This window comes from Protomyctophum bolini, assembly GCF_963924005.1.
Source record: "Protomyctophum bolini genome assembly, chromosome: 14".
Lineage (NCBI taxonomy): Eukaryota > Metazoa > Chordata > Actinopteri > Myctophiformes > Myctophidae > Protomyctophum > Protomyctophum bolini.
Genome location: NC_137875.1, coordinates 9,292,433 through 9,312,671, shown reverse-complemented (window position 1 = coordinate 9,312,671; position 20,239 = coordinate 9,292,433). Strand labels below are relative to the sequence as shown.

Here is a 20,239-nt window from a genome sequence, read left to right as displayed (position 1 = left end):
TCTATAGTAAAAAATGTAAAAAAACACATACAGTATATTTCCTGGATTGAATGGCTCAACATGGCTCCGTTCCACGACAGAGTTGTGTGAAATGGCATTATTTGTGTTTGTAACTCAGGGGTAGGACGTCCCTTCTTAAGAGTACATGTTACTGTAGTTAACAAATGATCTGTGACTTTTCTCATGAGATGTGGCGACAGTGTGGCGACAGTGTGGCTCAGAGGGCGTCTGGGAACCAGAGGGTTGCCGGTTTGAGCCCTGACACCTTGACAAAGTGTACTTGAGATTATGTTATTGTACTATAGGTCAATTATCTTTTCTCCCTGAAATGTATTCAAATTATTTTAACTGGTGTACCCCTAGCCTAGATAGTATATATATATATATATATATATATATATATATATATATACACAGTATAACTTGACAATTACTACTAATTACTGTAGACAGTAATTACAAATATTTATTCAATTAATCAAAAATCACACTCATGTGAACTGAGGGCGCTCTTATCATCATACATCACATTCCATTCTCAGCCAATCAAATCATCACAAATGTCATTCACTTTTCAGCCCTCACTTTTATCCTCAAAATGTACTGTGCTCAGCCAATCAAATCATCGTTATGGGGTGATCAGCCAATCATCAGCCAATGTTTGTGCTCACACAGACCCTCAAAGCTGGGCATAGGAGGCCTCAAAAAAATAACCGCCAGAATACTGAGAATAGCGGTTAAGAAGATAGTAAATGTATGCAGCCCTGTCTACTGTACGTACAGTATGTGACAATATGGTCTCTGGCGGGTGGAATGTCCAAAACAGTTACTTTTCAGGATTCAAATTAAAAATAGCAAAAGTAGCAGATCTACATGCTCAAAAAGGATTGAGCTTGTAGATCTGCTATACTGTCGATACATTTGTGTGACTGTAGTCTTAGTGTGATCAAGTAGGGCGTTCATTTACGTAAAAAAAACACAAAAAGTTTCAATACGGAGACAGGAGGTTTCTGCCCGACAGCATGGATATACAGTATGAGTGGGATGGAGGTGTGTGTGCACGGACGCACGCACGCACACACACACACACACACACACACACACACACACACACACAGAGTCCCGAACAAGTTGACCTGTAATTACTGCCAGTAGGAGATAAGAAACCGGTCTCCATAGCAACAGAGCTTTAGATTTAGGGTGACAGGGTAGTATGAACCAGGTCATGAACAGAGCATTAATACACGTACTGTAACTGTACCACACACACACACACACACACACACACACGCACACACACACACACACACACACAGTAATCTTCTCAGAGGAAGGAACTTACATGGTCCACTGTAGTTTCTCATTCTTAATGGAGCTGTACAGGGCCTGGTGAGAGAGAGAGAGAGAGAGAGAGAGAGAGGCACAAGGAAGGAATTAGATTGATCGATTGTGTGTGTGCGTGCGACGTGCGTGCGTGCGTGCACTTATATTACTCTGCTTATGAGGTCCAAATGTTCCCAACTTCCCACTCGTATCATTTGAGAAATAAGACAGAGGATATTGCAAGTGGGGCCCCCAAATAATTGGCAATACAAAATAAGATTTCAACGATGATATGACATTAATATAAAAACAGTAAGTGCTGAGCCAGAAGGCAAAGCTCTCTGTCAAACCGAGCAATCTTCGTTCCTATGGTGATGAATGAAGTGTGGGTCAGGATGACCCAAAGAAAAAGGTCGCGAATACAAGCGGCCAAAATGAGTTTTCTTTGACAGGTGGGTGGCATCTCCCTTAGAGATAGGGTGAGAAGTTGGTGGCTGGCATCTCCCTTAGAGATAGGGTGAGAAGTTTGTGACTGAACTTCTCACCCTATCTCTAAGGTAGATGACCGAGAGAGACTCGGAGTAGAGTTGCTGCTTCTTCGCCAAGGTGCCAAGGTGGTTTGGGCATCTGGTTAGGATGCCTCTCGGGCGTCTCCCTAGGGAGGTCCTCGAGTCCCACTGGGAGGAGACCCCGGGGCAGACAGAGGCACATTTGGAGGATTCACATTGACTCGGGATCCCCCAGGAGGAAGTTACTATAATATTGCTCTGGAGAGGGAAGTCTGGAGCTCTCTGGTGGAGCTATTGCCCCCGTGACCAGACTACGGATAAGCGGTTGACGATGGAGGGATGGATAATGAAAAATAAAATAAAAAATGAAGTAATGTTTTTTTTTTCATTTAAAGATTTTTCCTTTAAACAATGATCACATGGGTGAAAACCCATGTGACCATTTGAGTAGTTAAAAATGAATACATAAAACAACAATAGTAGAAATGGCATTCTAAACATTTGATGTCCTCACAAGTGTAAATGTGTCTGTGTGTGCGTCCGCACATTAAGTCATTTATTAAAAATAAAAATCAACGGTGTTCAGGGTGACGAAGTGGTTAACCCATTCTGACCGGGAACCCGTTTTGGTGTTAGCATCATGTTATGCTTTAGCTATTGAAAAATAGCAGATCTACAAGCTCATAGCGCGCCACCGAGTGGCGCGCTACGAGCTTGTAGGTCTGCTTTTTTTGAAAAATCGAAGAACGACTAGACATTTTTATAATCTGATCTCAGGTCAGAATGGGTTAATCAGACCAGTGTGTGTCCAGTGGAAACCTCGTATGAATCTGATCTCAGGTCAGAATGGGTTAAAGTGTCCACCAGCACGCATGTTGGTTCCAATGCATCATTTGTCGAGCTTTGTCGAGTGTCTATACAGGACGCCGGGCAGGGAGGGTGATATTTGTCACTGCACGGTACTCCTACGGGCTGGGGGTGGGTGGCACCTGTGAGCAGGGAGTGTTGAGTGGGAGGAAGGCAGCTCTACGTCCTCCCGGTGGGGGTGCCTCCTCACTACATCAGCAGTGACGACACAGAAATGCGTGTGGGGGGGAATCAATTTGCATAACGATGTGAACGTATTCATCTTGCCAATGCCAACTATGAACCAACACAAAGGACTTCTTTCCGGCTCAACTTGACTTCACCGCCGATGCAATTACCAACACAGATGCGAAGGTTACTGTATGCATTCAATAACATGACAGGAACCAAGGAGAGCATTCCACAGCCCTGAGTCAGTCTGGTCTGTTACTGAAGCTTATCGAGCCGGGTTCTTATCGAGCATTTTCTATTATTTTGTGGAAATACGGGAGACATTAAATTCTGAACAGAACCAGTATCTTTTACTTCAAATACAGTACTTTTCTAAGAGACAGAAGGCAATTGACCTTTTTTACCAATAAAACAATATGAAAGCCCAAAGCTTGTTGATAATGGGTACTTAATAAGCTTATCATCGGATTTCTTCGGGTATCGGTTATCGAGCTACATCCCTACTTATGAAGAAACAAAATGAAAAAACTAGAAAAAATATAACACACACATGAGCCTTACTGTTTTTTGTTCTGGGGGGGGGGGTCCACAACTAAATTAATATAGCACCATAATATATATATTTTTTTATATATCGAAAATGTTTGGACACTTTCCTTTACATAAATCTTCTCTTCTGGGAGTCCCTGGCCCAAACATTTTTAGATGGGAGTCCATGGCCAACTATATATCAATTTGGGTATTTGATATTAAAAAGGTGTTTAAAAACACTGACATAAAGCATGTTTGGAATGGACATAAATTGCACTTCGTCCTTCAGGCAGTACCAGATTTCAACCAGTAGGTGTCCTACCTGACCTGATACAGCATGAAATTGTGGACAAAATCTTATCCAGCGATAACAAAATATGCTCAAATGCCGAATAAATAATGGTCCTTGATATGAAAAGGGTTGAAAGCCAAGTAATTAAATTAACTAGTTGGATAAACTGTTGGGGTTGTTGTACCTTGTCCTTCTTCTTGCGGGCCTGGGGGTGGTTGTGTCCATCCTGGGTCTTTCCCAGCAGGTCAGGAAAGGCCAGGGGCTTCAGGGAACGAGAGCGGGGGGTTCTGGGATAGCGGAACGGGTCAGGGCCCCTGGCCTCCCGCCCGGTGCGCACCGAGCAAAGTGAGCGCGAGCGATTGCGCCCACCATCAGAGTGGATGCTGTTGACGCCAATCATTATGACGCAGCCAATGGGAGACGAGGGAAGGAACCCAAGAAAAGCTAAGTAAAGGTTCCTCCTGTTTTAGTTTTTTTTTTCTTTGAATGGCTTTGTTTGTTTGCTTGTTTGTTTATGTGGAATAGACACCCAAAACTAAGATTAAATGGGGAAAAAGTGTATAGAGGAGATGCAAAAGTTTGTCCAATCGTTTTGGACATAAAATAGAAAATGCGAGAGAGAGTTAAAGAATATTTCCCCCCCCACGTGGCTTCAGGACTCCACTAATCTGTCTTTTAAAATTGATTAATTAAATGAATCGTCCTTCTCGTCTTCTCCATACATCCCTCACTCCCCCCCCCAAAAAAATAAAAAACGATTTGAAAAGGCTTCCCTTTTTTTTAGAGCACTGAGATGACAATGGCAAAAAAGAGTGGCAACACAACAGCACAACAAGAGATTCAGCAAATCGAGACTGAGACTATCTTTATGACAGACACACAATGTACTGGCCCGGGACCGTCCAACCCAGAGTCAGGGAAGAGAGACCAGACACTCTGGACTTCATCCAAATCCTGTTGTCAGCTTGTATTGTCCGGTGAAAGACACAATCGACTTGGATGCCAAGACAGATTATTAACAGCAGTACCGCTTACTGTACGTGCGTGTATGTGTGTGTGTGTGGGTTTTGTTTCGTGTGTGCACGGGTGTCTCTGAAGTGACCGATCTCTAAGCCTACGTCACAAGAGCCTCAAAACTCTGTATTATTAAACCCCTTGGCAGAAGTCCGGTGTCTGCATTATGGATCCAGCCACGTTCATTATGGATGAGGAGAAGAACCGGCAAACCTTTGGGAGCGTGCCCAAAACAAAAAATAAATCAAGGTGTGTGTGTTTGTTAAAACAGATTTAACTAAGATATCATGCCGATATATAAGCAACACCCGTTTGTCCTTGAGGCGTGTGCGATCATGTACTGTTATTGTCTTTGTTTATGCTGCTGCATGCGTCTACTGTAGCGTGTGATGAGCTGAGTTGGTATTTATTGTACTGGCTGGATCTTCGGATTCTGAGATGAGAGCCAAAACACTTCAAACACTGAATATTCATTGACTCTTCATTCACAGTGTGTGTGTGTGTGTGTGTGTGTGTGTGTGTTTGTGCACGCGCGTGCACGGATGTGTGTGCCACCGACAATTTGCGGTCAAATCCCTCAAAGTCACAACAGAACCGCGGCACCGGTCACGTGCACACAAAGCGACAGCTCATGCATGTGTATGTATTGCAGATTGCATAACGTGTTATGACGTGTTCATATAGGTTCATTTATACAGGCTGTCCACGTCCGTAAGCACGCCGACCTAAAGGAACGACCAAAACATCAGTTACAAAACATCATGGTAAAACAGAGCCAAAAATGCACATCCCTCATGTCGTAAACTAAACGGATGCAAACGGATGCCCCTCAGACAGACAGACAGACAACACAGTCTCGAATAGAGAAATCCCCTAAAGTACGTCACTGCCAGTGCCACCAGCACCACGCCAAAACAACCCCTTGACTACAGATTAAAGTACGTCACTGCCACAACAACCCCTCGACTACAGATGAAGCAATGAATGAAACAACCACTAGATTAGGAGACGGAATGAAGTCACAGAGAGGAACGGAGAACGGAGTCTTGTCCTGTTGCTCTCCAACAGCCGGACGATGAAAGGAACCCCAAAAAACAAACAAACAAAAAAAAACACAACAAAGAGAGAAACGAGAGGATCCCTTCCTGTCTTATTTATCCTCTCTGTCTGTCCATGGTTTGTCTCTCCTTCCTACAGTATGACGAGAGGGGGAAAAAATTATTGTTATCTCTCAATCTTCTTCTTCTCTGGTCTGTTGTCTCTGGTCGTCCTCGTTGTGTGCCTCTCCTCCCTCCGACTGCGTGCTTATCACTCTCCCTTTCCACACTGTCTGCCCCCACCACGCCTCGTCCCCCCCTATCCTCAAAACTTAACCCGCAGTTTCCCTTCTTCCTTCTCCTTCCTCCTGTGTCCAACCCCTTTAGTGAACCAGGTGTGTGCGTGTGTGTGTGTGTGTGTGTGTGTGTGTGTGTGTGTGTGTGTATGCGTGTGTGTGTGTTTTCTCCTCTTTTTTCACCTCCCTCAGTAACTGGTGTCTTACAGCCCAGAGCTTCAAAATAATAGTGCGTTGGCAGACATGAACAGTTGATTAAGACTCTCTCTCTCTCTCTCTCTCTCTCATATCTTCTCACCCCCCTCTCTTTAGCTCTCTCTCTCTCTCTCTCTCTATGCGCATTTCTCTCTGCAGCTGTGGCCAATGGGCGTGCTTTCTGGGAGCTAGGCCCCTCCCCTGCTCTCCTGTCAGTCAGCCAGGCTCCACACAGCAGGACTGTGGCATACAGAAGCCCTGTCATGGACACAGCGTTGGTAAACCTCATATGTCCAAAATAAAAAAACGTTTTGGGATTCAAATTCCCAAATAGCAGAGCTATAACCTTGTGTTGTTGGTTTTTTTGCTGCTTTTGTGTGACGTATGATGAAGTAGTTATACATAAATTCATTTGAAATTGAGGTGAAACAGGCTAGTTAATTCAACCAATCAGTGTGATAAATATTTAAAAAAACAATTTAAATCAAATAATTGATTGGCTATATAATTATAATAGGACATTGTCTCTGTCCTGGTATAATTGGACCTTTAGACATTAAAGGGAATCTGTTAAATGAAACGGCAATCATATTTGTGAATGCAACTGTAATAATAGCATTCTGTATATCACCCTGGGCAAGACCTACGCTGAAAAGACTAATAATAGCATTCTGTATCATCCTGGGCAAGACCTACGCTGAAAAGACTATCAGTGGAAGTTGCGGGATTTTAGCGGAAGTATCGCCCAAGGAAATGATGCTTTACAAATCAGTTTACATTCTCCACGAATGAAACAAGTGTTGTGATTGGTCTGGAAAATATCGTATCCGGGGGAAATACATCCGGAGGATAGCTTCTCTGCCTTACCGTACGTTGTGACCAGGCTTTTCTTTTCGCAGATAAGTAAGCCTGGGACAGAGGCTAATTCTGTATAGTGTTGATTCTGATTGGTCAATCACTGACTGAATTCTGTTCATTTTTTTGAGAGGCTGCTGCTATCAATCTGCGCTGCTCGACTTTGTAACCATTGTTTTCTGATCCGACCACTTAACACTGGATGCATATATCACACTCCTGTGAAGTGAGGGGCGCTCTAGTCATCATACTGTACATCATCACATTCCGTGCTCAGCCAATCAAATCATCACTCTTGGTGTCCTCAATTTTCTGTCCTCACTTTTTATCCTCAATTCCGTTCTCAGCCAATCAAATCTTCACTATGGGGTACACACGCACACACAAAGCTGGGCATAGGAGGGGCTAGGGGCTGTGGACGTGGCCTAAGCTTGGGTTGCCAAATTCCCCACACCTGCCATTTGATTGCTTAGTCAGTCTACTTTCCACACTTCCCAAAGTTTGCACTATTCAGGCATTCTTCACACCTTCTCCACAGGCGTTTACCACTGCATAAGGACCCAAACCCTCCCTCGATAACACACATGAATGCATGAACGCGCTGGTCTGTTGACTATCATTGTGCACGTGAACGCTGTTTCATACGTGAACGCGTGCAATGATAGTCAACGGCAGCGCGTTCATGTGTTTGGGCCCAATCCATCCCAGAATGCACTCTGTTCCTACCCGGAAGGAGGAGTGAAGTCGCCTCATGCCTTTTGAGCAACTTAATGCAAGTGGATGGGAGGAGAAATCCGGTGCCATCTCTATTCATACTCTAAGGTTACAACGGGTATTTCATAACAGGGTGGGGCGGCTTTCATCATTCCCAAGTAGTTCCCAAGTAGACCGTTCTAGTACAAGAATAATACTATGATTCAATCCTATCATTTGAATATTTATTTTTGACCACCTATATTAGTGTAGATTTTCGTCTTAAACAGATTCCCCTTGACAATGAATGGAGAAATTACGTCATACGTGTCTGAGCAAATCAACATGTTACGTCATGATGATGTACGATGATAAGAGCGCCCCTCACTTCTTTGTGCTGTTAGTTTCCAACCAATCGGAGAATCCCATCGGCAAATATCGGGGAAAACAGCGACCCCTGTTGTTCCTCGAAAGTTGACGTGAGTCAACAGTCTGTCTTGAGAGACTAGTTTACAACTAACCCCAAAAACTCAACTCGAAAAAATGTGTGTGACTGTGTGTGTGTGTGTGTGTGTGCGTGCGCATGTATGTGCGTGCGAGATAATTAGTCGGATTGTTTAAGTTTGTCCCGAACTGAACCTGAAAGCATACAAAAACAATTGTAGCTACAGTATAAACGCGCGCGTGGCGTGTACACACGCACGCACACGCACATTGCATGGTAGAACTGTGTACAGATATATAATCCACTTACATGCTGAATAGTGATTACTGGCGAATAATGAATATATTACTGGCGTGGTGTGTGGGATACAAAAAGGGAAAGTGGGAAAATAGCATGATGCAAATGAGAGTTACGTATACTGTAATAGAGGTGTTGAGGTGAGGTGAGCCCACAGGCTCACAGTGAACACACAAAGGGAGGCAGCGAGAAAGAGACACACACACACACACACACACACCAAAACAACAGAGTGGGAGATGATGCCGATAGGAACCGCATGCACACACGCGCGCGCGCGCGCGCGCGCGCGCGCACGCACGCACGCACGCACGCACGCACGCACGCACGCACGCACGCACGCACGCACGCACGCACGCACGCACGCACACACACACACACACACACACACACACACACACACACACACACACACACACACACACACACACACACACACACACACACACACACACACACACACACACACACACACACACACACACACACACACACACACACACACACACACACAGTATAGTATACAGTATATACAGACCTATCTGTGATATCTCTTAACCCATTCAGGCCTGAAAAAAGTCTTCTAGAAAATTACAATTTTCGGAAAGATTTGAGGCACATTTTAACGATTTTACAAAAATAGCAGACCTACAAGTTCAGCCACTCGGTGGCGTGCTATGAGCTTGATTATTATTATTATACGTATCCTATTATAATAAAACGTTGCATTTGATCATGGCTCCCTGTTCCTCCTTCATATGTTGCTCACTCATCTTACCCCTAGACTTACGAGTTTGTAACATAAGACGCACACGCACGCACGCACGCACGCACGCACGCACGCACACTGAGTGGTGCAATTCCCCTTCCCCCCCCCCCCCCCACCCACCCACCCTCCTCTCTCTCTCTCTCTCATTAGCAGGCAACTATCTCTCTCTCTGTTTCTGGAACAACAGCGCCCCTGGCACTAATAAGCATACTGGTGCTCATAGTCACATAGGTGGGTTAACATCACATAGGATAGGCGCATAGGTGAACACGGACATTGCTGTTCCTTGGAGTGGTTGCACCACTCAAAAACAACTAAACCATCGTCACGGTTGCATGAATTCACATCATCATTGTGTCTTTTACAGACCGTTCTGGCCCCAAGCGCTGGGTGGGACCTTTTGCATAAACCAAAAAGTGGAAGAGCCAATCAGCTGTGAATTCACCCGACCCAGGCTAAATTACTGGGAGGCCCACTTGCAATATCCTCATGGCCAACAGATGAGCCCGGGCCCACAGGTTGAGAATCTCTGATGTAGCAACAAAGTTGAACTTTTCTTCAGGTGACAGAGGAGACTGTCAACCGACGCAGCACTTGATGAGCTCCATGCTGTGCCTTGCCAGTGTGTCTGCTCTGCACGTCAACGTGCCCTTGAGCAAGACACTGTTGTTAACCCCCCTACCTGCCGGCGGATCCACCAGCAGGTCGGTGCCTTGCAATAGTTTCCTCCGCCGTCGCGTCGGTGTGTCATTGTGTGTGCGTGTGAATGTAAATCAATGCACATTGTTAAAGTGCTGTGTATGAAAGGCACTACAGAGCATATAATGGGTCTATATAACTGTCCTTTCAGACAGACCTGACCCTGCCATGTTATCTCTCACTGTGCTCACGAGGCTGTGAAATTAATATATTTCTCAGCTGAATGCTCCCTGAGGAGCCTTTTTTTTTGCATGGATTCAAATGACTGTTTGTCTGAATTAAATGTGTGCATGTGCACGTGCGAGCGTACATGCGTGCGTGCATGTGAGAGAGTGTGTGTGTGTGTGTGTGTGTGTGTGTACCTTTAGCTGATCTTTGGGGAAGTCTTTTCCACTGTTGAGTCCTTCCAGGTTGGAGACAAACTGACTGCAAGACATCCTCTTACCGATGTTCTGGACGCACGCACGCACACACGCACACACACACACACACACACACACACACACACACACACACACACACACACACACACACACACACACACACACACACACACACACACACACACACACACACACACACACACACACACACACACACACACACACACACACACACAGAGCAGCCTCAATTAATATGCTCAGTCAACCTGAGAGATGTAGTCGATGTAGTCGATTATAATCTTTTTCCCCATCATGGTCCAATGACAAAAACATTTAAAAAATATATATAAATATATATATAAAAATGTAATAAAAAAAATGTAATATATATAAAATATGCTCATGAAACTGATGGATAGTTTGTTTGGATGTTCTTTGAGCCTCGACCTTGCCCTTCCTGGAGGTGTGAGCGGCTGACGTGGATGTGGAGACAGAACTTTGCATGTCTCCTAGCAACAGTGAACCGCGGAAACGTCTGTGTCACCAAAAGTGTGACTTTTAGAAGAAACACGGACTAGCGTAGGATGTGAAACTAAGGCATGTAAACCAGTGATTCTCGACCTGTTTTCTTTTTTCATTTTCTTGATAATCAGTGAGCCATATCAACATTAAGCTGAATTATGACTCCACATGATGTAATTGATCAATTAGTTTTAGAGTTCAGAGTATGAATGAATGTAGAATTATGCACAGGATGTAATTTGTATATTTAAAAGCAAAAACCTGTCTCTCTCTCTCACACTTATGCCAATGATTGGCAGTGACCAACATTGGCACAGGGTAGGGCCCCTGTGCCAATGTTGGCACCCGTGCCCAAGGTTGTCTACCCCTAAAGTAGGGCATTGGATGGATTTGTTTTCAAGTCCGGATACCCCGTCCAGGACAGGCTTCAGACGCGCCTCCTCAGGAGACTTGGCTCAGATCTGAACCCATTAGATTTGGCGTTAGGAACCCGTTGCATGCCCTTGTTGACTTCAACCCCAGGCAGGGTTTGAACCCACAACCTTCCACATGAAAGGCAAATGCTCAAACCACTGCACTAGGGTGCCCCACCCCCCCCATAAAGTAGGGCATTAATACACGAAGAGTTCGGAGAGCACTTGCCTGGAAAGCCTTGCACGGGGTGAGGAATGTGTGGAAATCAGACATTCTGAGAAGACCTCTTAAGCTGACCTAAGACCTTAGCTGTTCATAGCTACTGTGGAGTCAGTACTGCTGTATGGGGCCGCTGTGTGTGCTGCCTCCACATGCTCACCCCCAACTCCAGGCTTCAGAGACGCCGGTTGGTGCACAGACGCACATAACTAACGTTACATAACAGCCTGTCCGATAACACATGGGCTCATTGAGCGAAGGAGAGGTCGATCAATTCACTGGTGAAGGTGAACGCTGCAGTGCCGTGGTTGATGACAGTTATTAGCTCTGGGTCAATGAGACGCCCGACACAATAATAAAGAAAATAAATGGCCCAGAGCCTGGCCCCTAAATCTAGTGGTTCTCAAACTGTGAGGACTCAGGACACCCAGGAGGTAGCCTGGGGTCCACCTACACTTTTTATAGCATAGGCAGCTCCCGGCAGGATTGGGGGGTGGGGGGTCCCCAGAAGCCAGTAAACAGTGAAGTGACTTTTAAGACCTTTTTTTTTTTGAACTTTGTTTTTATTCAAAAGTTTCTTTCTTTTTTTTTTTTTACACCAAATAATAATAATGAACAGTCAAACAACAATGAAACATATCCATGAAAACAAAAAACAGAAGAGACAAAAAATACAGTACATGAAAAGAAAAGAAAAGAAAAATAAATAAAATAAAAACAGCTTAATATAACTATAGTTCAGCATTTTCCAAGTTGAGTTAGGCATGAGGAGACTAGCTGGAGACATGACTCACAATACAGTACATACATAAAAGCATTTTTTTTTTTTTTTTTTTTTTTTTTCAGACACAACAACCACTACACAACTCTTTTCCAGACCCAACAACCTCTACACCTCTACACAAATATTGAAACCCCCAGATACAGTATCACAGAAGTCCATTTAAGTATGAAACTGTCCATTTTTAATTGTAGCCTTGCGGTCATTTCTTCCATTATATAAACCTGCTTCAGTCTCTGCTTCCATTGGGTTATAGTAGGTGGCTTTATTTCCTTCCAATTTACTGTTATCATTTTCTTAGCAATCAGTAAAAGTATCCTTAATATGTAACTCCATGCACGCACATCCTTTGGTATAATACCAAGCAGACATAACTCAGGACCAAAAGGAATATTCAACCCCAGACATTTTTCGATTTCCTTATTAACATTTTTCCAAAACCCTGCAATTATTGGACAGTCCCAAAAAATGTGTGTATGGTCCCCGATCTCGCCACAATTTCTCCAACACAGTTCTATGGATGGTGTTTTCACATACGAGGAGATGACCAGAGGAGTGTTGAAATACCTAGTTTTGAGTTTCCAATCGAATTCCTTCCACATCTGGCTATTTATTCCCTTGTGGCAACTTTCACACATATCCTCCCAGGTTTTGTCTTCAATGATTATATTTAGTTCCAATTCCCATTTATCCTTAATGTACCATGTGTTTTGAGAAATATCATCCAACGCCTTATATAAATTGGAAACATGTTTTTTGGTGGGGAATCTTTTTTCTGCAATACCAATGAAGTACATCTCAATATCATTTGGGATCTTACTAACCAGCTCTCTCTCTCTATGATCTGTGATATAATGTCTTATTTGGAAATACCTGAATAAATCACTTGAAGGGAGTTTAAATTGCGTCTGGAGTTGAGCAAAGGATTTAAAGATCGTTCCTTCAAATAACTGATTTATGGTTTTAAGCCCCTTATCAGCCCAACGACTGAATCCAGTATCGCTTATGGATGGCAAGAAATCAATATTACCCTCTATTGGCATTGCCCTTGAAACTGACCCTGGTCCCCACAATGTTTTCTTAACTGCTTCCCACACCTTTAATGTATGTTTTATCCATTCATTTCCTATTTTAATTTTGTTTTTATCAATTGTTTTTTTATCAAGGAAGGGTAATGTTGACAGAGACACCCCTTTCATTGTGCTCTGTTCTATTTGGTTCCAAATTGTCTCTTCATCATTACTTATCCATGCTACAATTGCAGTCAACTGAGCCGCCCAATAGTAGTGCTTTAGATTGGGAAGGCCTAGGCCTCCCCTATTTTTTGGCAAGAGAAGTGTTTTGAGCCTTATTCTGGGCTTTTTATTTTGCCAAATAAATTTTGAAATCATTCGGTCAAGCGCCTTGAAGGTGGAGATGGGAACTCTGACAGGCAAGGACTGAAACAAGAACAGAAGTCTAGGCAATACATTCATTTTCACCGTTTCAACTCTACCCAATAAGGAGAGAGGAAGGACATCCCATCTCCCCAGGTCATTTTTAATGGCTCTAATTAATTTTGTATAGTTTGCCTCAAATAATTGTGTAGGGTTTGGTGTAATTACAATTCCCAAATATCTAAACCCTTGTTTAGACCAACGAAATGATACATCATTGTTTAATTGTGTAGGCCAGGACCCAGAAATCATCATAGCCTCTGATTTGCTTTCGTTAATTTTATAACCTGAGACAGAACCATAACTTTGCAGGCACTGCATGAGTGGGGGGATAGAGAGGATTGGATTTTTTATGAAGAGCAAAACATCATCGGCGAATAGCGCCACCTTGTGGACGAACCCTCCATCATCTGGAATGCCTTGTATCTGAGTATTTCGGCGTATAGCTTCAGCTAAACATTCTATGCTGATTGCGTAGAGAATCGGGGATAATGAATCCCCCTGTTTTACGCCCCTCTCCACCCTGAAAAATTCTGAACAATGACCATTAACTCTAATTCTTGATTTGGAATTATTATATAGCAAATTAATCCAAGAAACAAATTCTTCTCTGAAACCCATTTCTTTCAAAGTCTCTTCTAAGAAGAGCCAATCTAATCTATCGAATGCTTTAATCCCATCAAGGCTAAGAAGCATCGAAGGGTCCTTATCCCTTGCAGCTATTGACTGTATGTTTAATGCTCTCCTGATATTATTTGTCCCCTGTCTTTTCCATATGAAGCCCGTTTGCTGGGGGGAAATCAATCGTTTAATGTACTTTTGAATTCTGTTCGCTAATATAGAGGTTAGTATCTTGTAGTCCACGCACAAAAGACTGATTGGGCGGTAACTAGAACACTGTATGGGGTCTTTTCCTTCTTTATGTAATACCGTTATGATGGCTTCTGACCATGATTTTGGGGGGTCCCCTGTTGATAATACAGAATTATATAATTTGCATAGCCTGGGAGAAAGTTCGTTTGCAAAAACCTTGTAATATTCCCCTGAAAAACCGTCTGCTCCTGGAGATTTATTATTTTTTAAGTTGGAAATGGTTTCCCTTATTTCCTCCTCAGTGATGCGTTTTATTAGTTTGGATGCTTCCCCCTCTGCCAATTTATTTAATTCAAGGGGTCTCAAGAATTCAATAATCTTTTCTCTTTTAAATTCTTGTTCTTGGCCCTTGTATAATTGTTCGTAAAATTTTGCAAAGGCATCCGAGATCTGTTTAGGCTGCGTTTCAACCAGGTTGGTTTCGGGGTGTCTGATTTTAGCCACGGCACGACCAGATTGGGCCTTCCGGAGTTGAAAGGCCAACAACCTGCTCGCCCTATTCCCCATCTCATAATATTTTCTATTAGTATACCTAAGTGCCCCCTCGGCCTTGTATGTTAATAGCTCATCTAATTGTTGTCTGGTTTCTTTTAATTCTTCCAGTGTTTTCCCATTCCCAAACTGCTTGTGTTCTTTTTCTAGTCTTTTTATTTTGTTTTCCAATTCTTGTTGTTTTGCAAGCCTTTGCTTTTTTATTCTTGCCCCTATAGAAATAATCTTCCCTCTGATTGTGGCTTTACCCGCATCCCAGACTACTGAGGGTGAAACAATCCCATCATCATTTATAGCGAAGTACTCCAAAATGGCACCCTTTATTTCCTCCTTAATACTGGCATCTGATAATAATGAGGCATTAAGCCTCCAGTACTTTAAGTGGTTAACTGACTCAAAGCCAACTTTCATAGAAACTGGGGCATGGTCTGAAATAGTGATCTGTCCAATAGTGCATTCTCTGATACGAAAAAGATCCTTCTTTGACACACAAAAGTAATCCAACCTAGAATAACTGCCATGTACTTGGGACATAAACGAAAAATCCCTTTCATTTGGGTGAAGATGTCGCCATGCATCTACCAAGCCTAACTCTCTCATCATGTTTGTTAAAGCCATGGCCTTTTTGGATAAAGTTTTTGTTGATGACGGTAGTTTATCCCACTTATTGCTCAAAGTACAATTCTGATCTCCTCCCATGATTATAAACCCCTCTCCTTTGTCTGCAATTAATGCAGCAATCTTTTTACTAAACAGAGGGCAATCTTCATTCGGGGCATACACATTCAAAATGGTGACCTTTATGCCTCCCAGTGTCCCAACTACCATTACATACCTGCCCTCTTTATCCTGGAAGGTTTGCTCATTGCTGTAATATACGGATTTACTGAATAAAATAGCCACCCCTCTCTTCTTTCCACCCGCATACGACGCTCCATACACTTGATCTACCCACTCTCTTTTAAGTTTTGTGTGTTCGATCTCAGACAAATGAGTTTCCTGAATCAAAGCCACGGAGCACTGCATTTTCTTCAATTGACTAAGTATCTTTTTCCTTTTTATAGGGTTGTTGAGACCCTTTATATTGTAGCTAATAAAATTTAAACCTGCCATATTTTTTGCTTTTCATTTTGACATGCCTCCCCTCCTCACCACACAAGCCCAACTCTGCCCCATAAACACACACAATGAATTTAAGCTGTATAAACACTGAGTCCCAACAGTATGTCAGGAAAAAATTAACACAACAAACAAAATTCCCCATAGAATGCTCCAACCCAAAAACCAAAACACACAATAACACCCCTTGGAACATCCTGGGTTGAGAGTAGCTCTCAGGTTTTGCACAGAGTGCAGCTGCAACGGGCCACCTCCTGATGTCGCCCTCGTCCCATTGCTCGATTCGCATATCTCCTAGAGCATGCATAGGTCCCCCTCCTCTACCCCCCCTAAAACCTATCTAAAATCAAGAAAAGAGGAATACTAGGGATACTTAGCCCCCCCCCCCCCCCCCCTCCCTCGGCAGGCACCCCCCTTGATGATACTGAAAATAAAACCATATTGAGGATATTCCCATGTCTCTCTGTCCCCAAAATACACTTGTTATCCAACATATATTTGCATGATTGTTATTAATAACCAAACCTAAATAATACCTCAGTATTTAGCCTGCCCCCCCCCCCCTTTCATATTCTCAAATTCCACTTATATCAAAATAAAACAAACAAAAAAAACAACTTAACAAATCCTTGTGGACTTACTTCCATTTTTATGCATTTCTATCTGCCCCCCCCCCCCCCTTCTCCCAAAGCATTCCCCTATATTCAAATAATAACCATTGCCTTAGTTTTCTTTTTTTTTACCTTAAGTTCTTATTACTCTAACAAATGTTTCACTTCGTCGCAACATTCCTTCAGATGATACTGACCTCCTGGACGTTCATAGATGTGATTCAGAATATCTGGATACCTCTCTGTCCTAGACGTCCCTGGCTGGAATACTTTAATGTCCGTTGCTATTCTTGGTCGTCGTCCTGAATGGTGGGTCTGTTGTCATCTGGATTCAATGGACTGCTTTTTTTTATGGCTCTGATGTCCTCCAGGTTCAGCTGACGGCTTCTTCTTTTCCCTCCTTGTGTCTTCCACCCGTCTTGCGCCAGCTCCCTGTCGAACATGTCTTGTTCCTCTGCATCCACGATGATTTCAAACTGCTTCAGTGTCTCTCTAGCATCCAGTAATGATGGGAAAACCTTCTCTCCGGTGTCCAAAAAGATCTTTATTTGGGCCGGGTAGATGGTGCGGGCTTTGATTTTCTTATCTTTCAGCTTTTTAATCACTTCCCACACTGCCTTTCGCTTTCTTTGTAGATTCTGTGAATAGTCATGGTCAAATACCACTCTTCTTCCCTCATACTGGATGTTTCCCTGTGACCACGCTTGCGCCAGGACTGTCTGTTTTACCCCATAGTCAAGGAAGCGAATGATTATGGATCTCGGGGGTGCTGTCGGCTCTTTCGGTTTGGGTACAGTGGCCCTGTGCACTCTCACCACCCTTACAGACAGTTCTTCTTCTAATTGCAAATTTTCACACAGGAATCCTTGAATAAAGCCAGGCATATCATTCTTTTCTGCGTTTTCTTTTATGCCATACACGCGGATGTTGTTTCGACGTGACATATTTTCCATTTGGTCACACTTAGCAGCTAGGCTGGACTCTCTTTTTAGCAAGTAAGCTAATGCTCTGTCATGTAGCATGCTCCGGTCTTCTGCGTCACTTACTCTTTGCTCTGCCGTAGCGACTCTCTGGTCCAACATGTCCATCCGTTGTTTTATTTCAGTCATGGATGCCTCCAGTCTGCCCAATGAAGTCTTTGTGTCTCTATAAAAGTCACTGTTTTCAGCTCGTAGCTTCCGCAGCTCTGTTAGCATCTCCGACTCCACGTTCCCTCCAGCAGCCATGGCTTGCGATGGTTCACCCGTTAGCTTTAGCTGCGTTAGCTTCAGCTGCCTTGTATTTGGTCTTAATTCGGACTCTTCTGTGTTTCCTTTGCCCGAACTTTTCGTAGTCTTGCCTTTCACCATTCTTTGACGACCATTTCAGTATATTTTCGTTCTCATTTGTTAGGTTTTGATTAGTTTTAAGGCTATTTTGTAAATAGGTTCAGCGGAGCTGTCTTTCACACGTCTGCCTCGGTCATGACGTCACCGGAACCCCCCTTTTAAGACCTTTTATGAAAACTTGTCAAACATTGGCCAGATTATCAAATAATAGAAGAAAGTGCTCGTCAGGGTGGGTGATGGGTGGTCCCCAGTTCAAATATGATTCTTTTCTGGGGGTCACGGTCTGAAAAGGTTGAGAACCACTGTTCTAGTGTGTGTGTGTGTGTGTGTGTGTGTGTGTGTGTGTGTGTGTGTCACTCACATGTCCATGCAGGTCTGTGTTGAGAAGCATCAGGGCACAGGTCAGAGTGTGTACACTGTCTGTAGGTCGGACAGAAGAGGCGATAGAAGAGAGAGATGAAAACATTTAGTTACAAGGGAAGAGTGCCTCACAGTGGTATATATTGTTACTACATCAGTTTCACACACCAACTCCTCCCCTCCAAAAACACACACACACACACACACACGCACACGCACACGCACACACACGCGCGTGTGTACCTTCGTTATGTATGGTGGTGGGGTTACTCTGGAGGTATCTCTTGGAGAAGTGAGCCAACACTCTCTCTCTCTCCTGAGTCTCTCCCATCAGAGCAAACTCCTTCAGAAACGCCCTGCGGGTGAAAAAACCCAAAACCAACCTTCATCTTCAAGTAAACAAAAAATACTACAGGCCATTATTTGACTTTTTTGGGAGGGTGGGCAAAATCAGCATAGGCAATTATGCAGTCAATGTGTACCAACGTTTAACCAAGTTCAATATGGTGTTCCTATTTTTGGGAATGTCATTACAGAATTCTCAGTAGTTTTCAAAAGTTTCTACAAGCCCACAATGCTTCACGATTTGACACATTGTGAGCGCATGAAAAGGCAGATGTGGTAAAAGCAAAAATAAATACACATACAACTATAAGTTTAGTTGTACAGTTTTGAGGCAAAGGCTTGTCAATATCTCATACAGGGGAGACCTTTACTTGTACAGTTTGTGGTAAAAGCTTTGCTCAAACTATATTTTGTCCTGCTTTGATCTCCTTGCCCTTGAACCCCCTTCTTCTCTTTATTTATTTTTTTCTTGGAAAAAAAAAGACACAAATGGGAGCTACAGATGTGCCGTTTGAGAACTCAACATGTCCTGCCATTGGCAGTTCAGTTGATTGTCAGTGCATTGTGTTGTCAGAAACAGAACATCGTCAGTGAGAAGGGGGGGGCAGGGCATTTTGCCAAGATGATAATATTATGTTAATCCTATTCAGATTCCCTGAATAGATAGAGTTCCTCTGCTGGAGTGGACACTGCTTTTCAGTAGCAATGCAGTAGAATTAGGAAATCTAATCAGTGAATAAAACATGCAGGGAAAACATGCGTTTTTCAGAAAACCTTCAGGAAAAGACCAGGCAGGAAAGCGCAAAAAGTTGGAATGGTATGCCCAAAAACTAATTTTGTACAACTATACACTGAAGCTGATTATTTAGCTTGGTTAAAATGAATTAAACGGGTCTGGGTTTTTCCCCAAAATTGACAGTTTGAATCATTACCACGACCACAAGATGAAGTTCATGCTTACCGTCATTTCAGCTAAGCTGTTGTGCTAATAATAGCGGACCGAAATATCAGTTCAGGCAGAGTAAGGCTGACATCGCGGGGCATCAATAAAACAAACGCTCTGTGAGCTGAGTAAGAAGAAGAAGAAGAAAGAAGCGCTCTCTGGACACGCCGATATCAAAAAAGCGCTCCTTCTCTCACGGCACCCTAAAAATGTCACGAGTATAAGACGTACAGTACTTGAAGCGAACTCAGTGAGTCAGCTATGCATCAGACGGCCCACGCAGCTGTTTCTCGGTCCAGTAGGTTCAACAGTTTTACGACATTTCAACAGTGAGTGAATATCAGAATTGTTCAACAAAACTTTCTGGAAACGGATTTCTGTCAAGCCAAAGTTTAGGGCCGGGGCGGAAAAACCCCCAAC

The 20,239-nt window shown here is 43.3% G+C and overlaps 1 protein-coding gene across 1 annotated transcript in view; it reads right to left on the bottom strand.

Moving 5' to 3' along the window:
• psda (pleckstrin and Sec7 domain containing a) overlaps positions 1-20,239 on the bottom strand; it is a 100,386-nt gene that overhangs the window by 17,224 nt on the left and 62,923 nt on the right. The window contains exons 11-14 of the mRNA XM_080782672.1: positions 18,775-18,887; positions 18,533-18,591; positions 10,356-10,445; positions 1,343-1,386 (exon numbers count right to left, since the gene is read on the bottom strand). Of these exons, the coding sequence (XP_080638798.1) occupies positions 1,343-1,386; positions 10,356-10,445; positions 18,533-18,591; positions 18,775-18,887 (306 nt within the window). The remainder of the gene's footprint in view (positions 1-1,342; positions 1,387-10,355; positions 10,446-18,532; positions 18,592-18,774; positions 18,888-20,239) is intronic.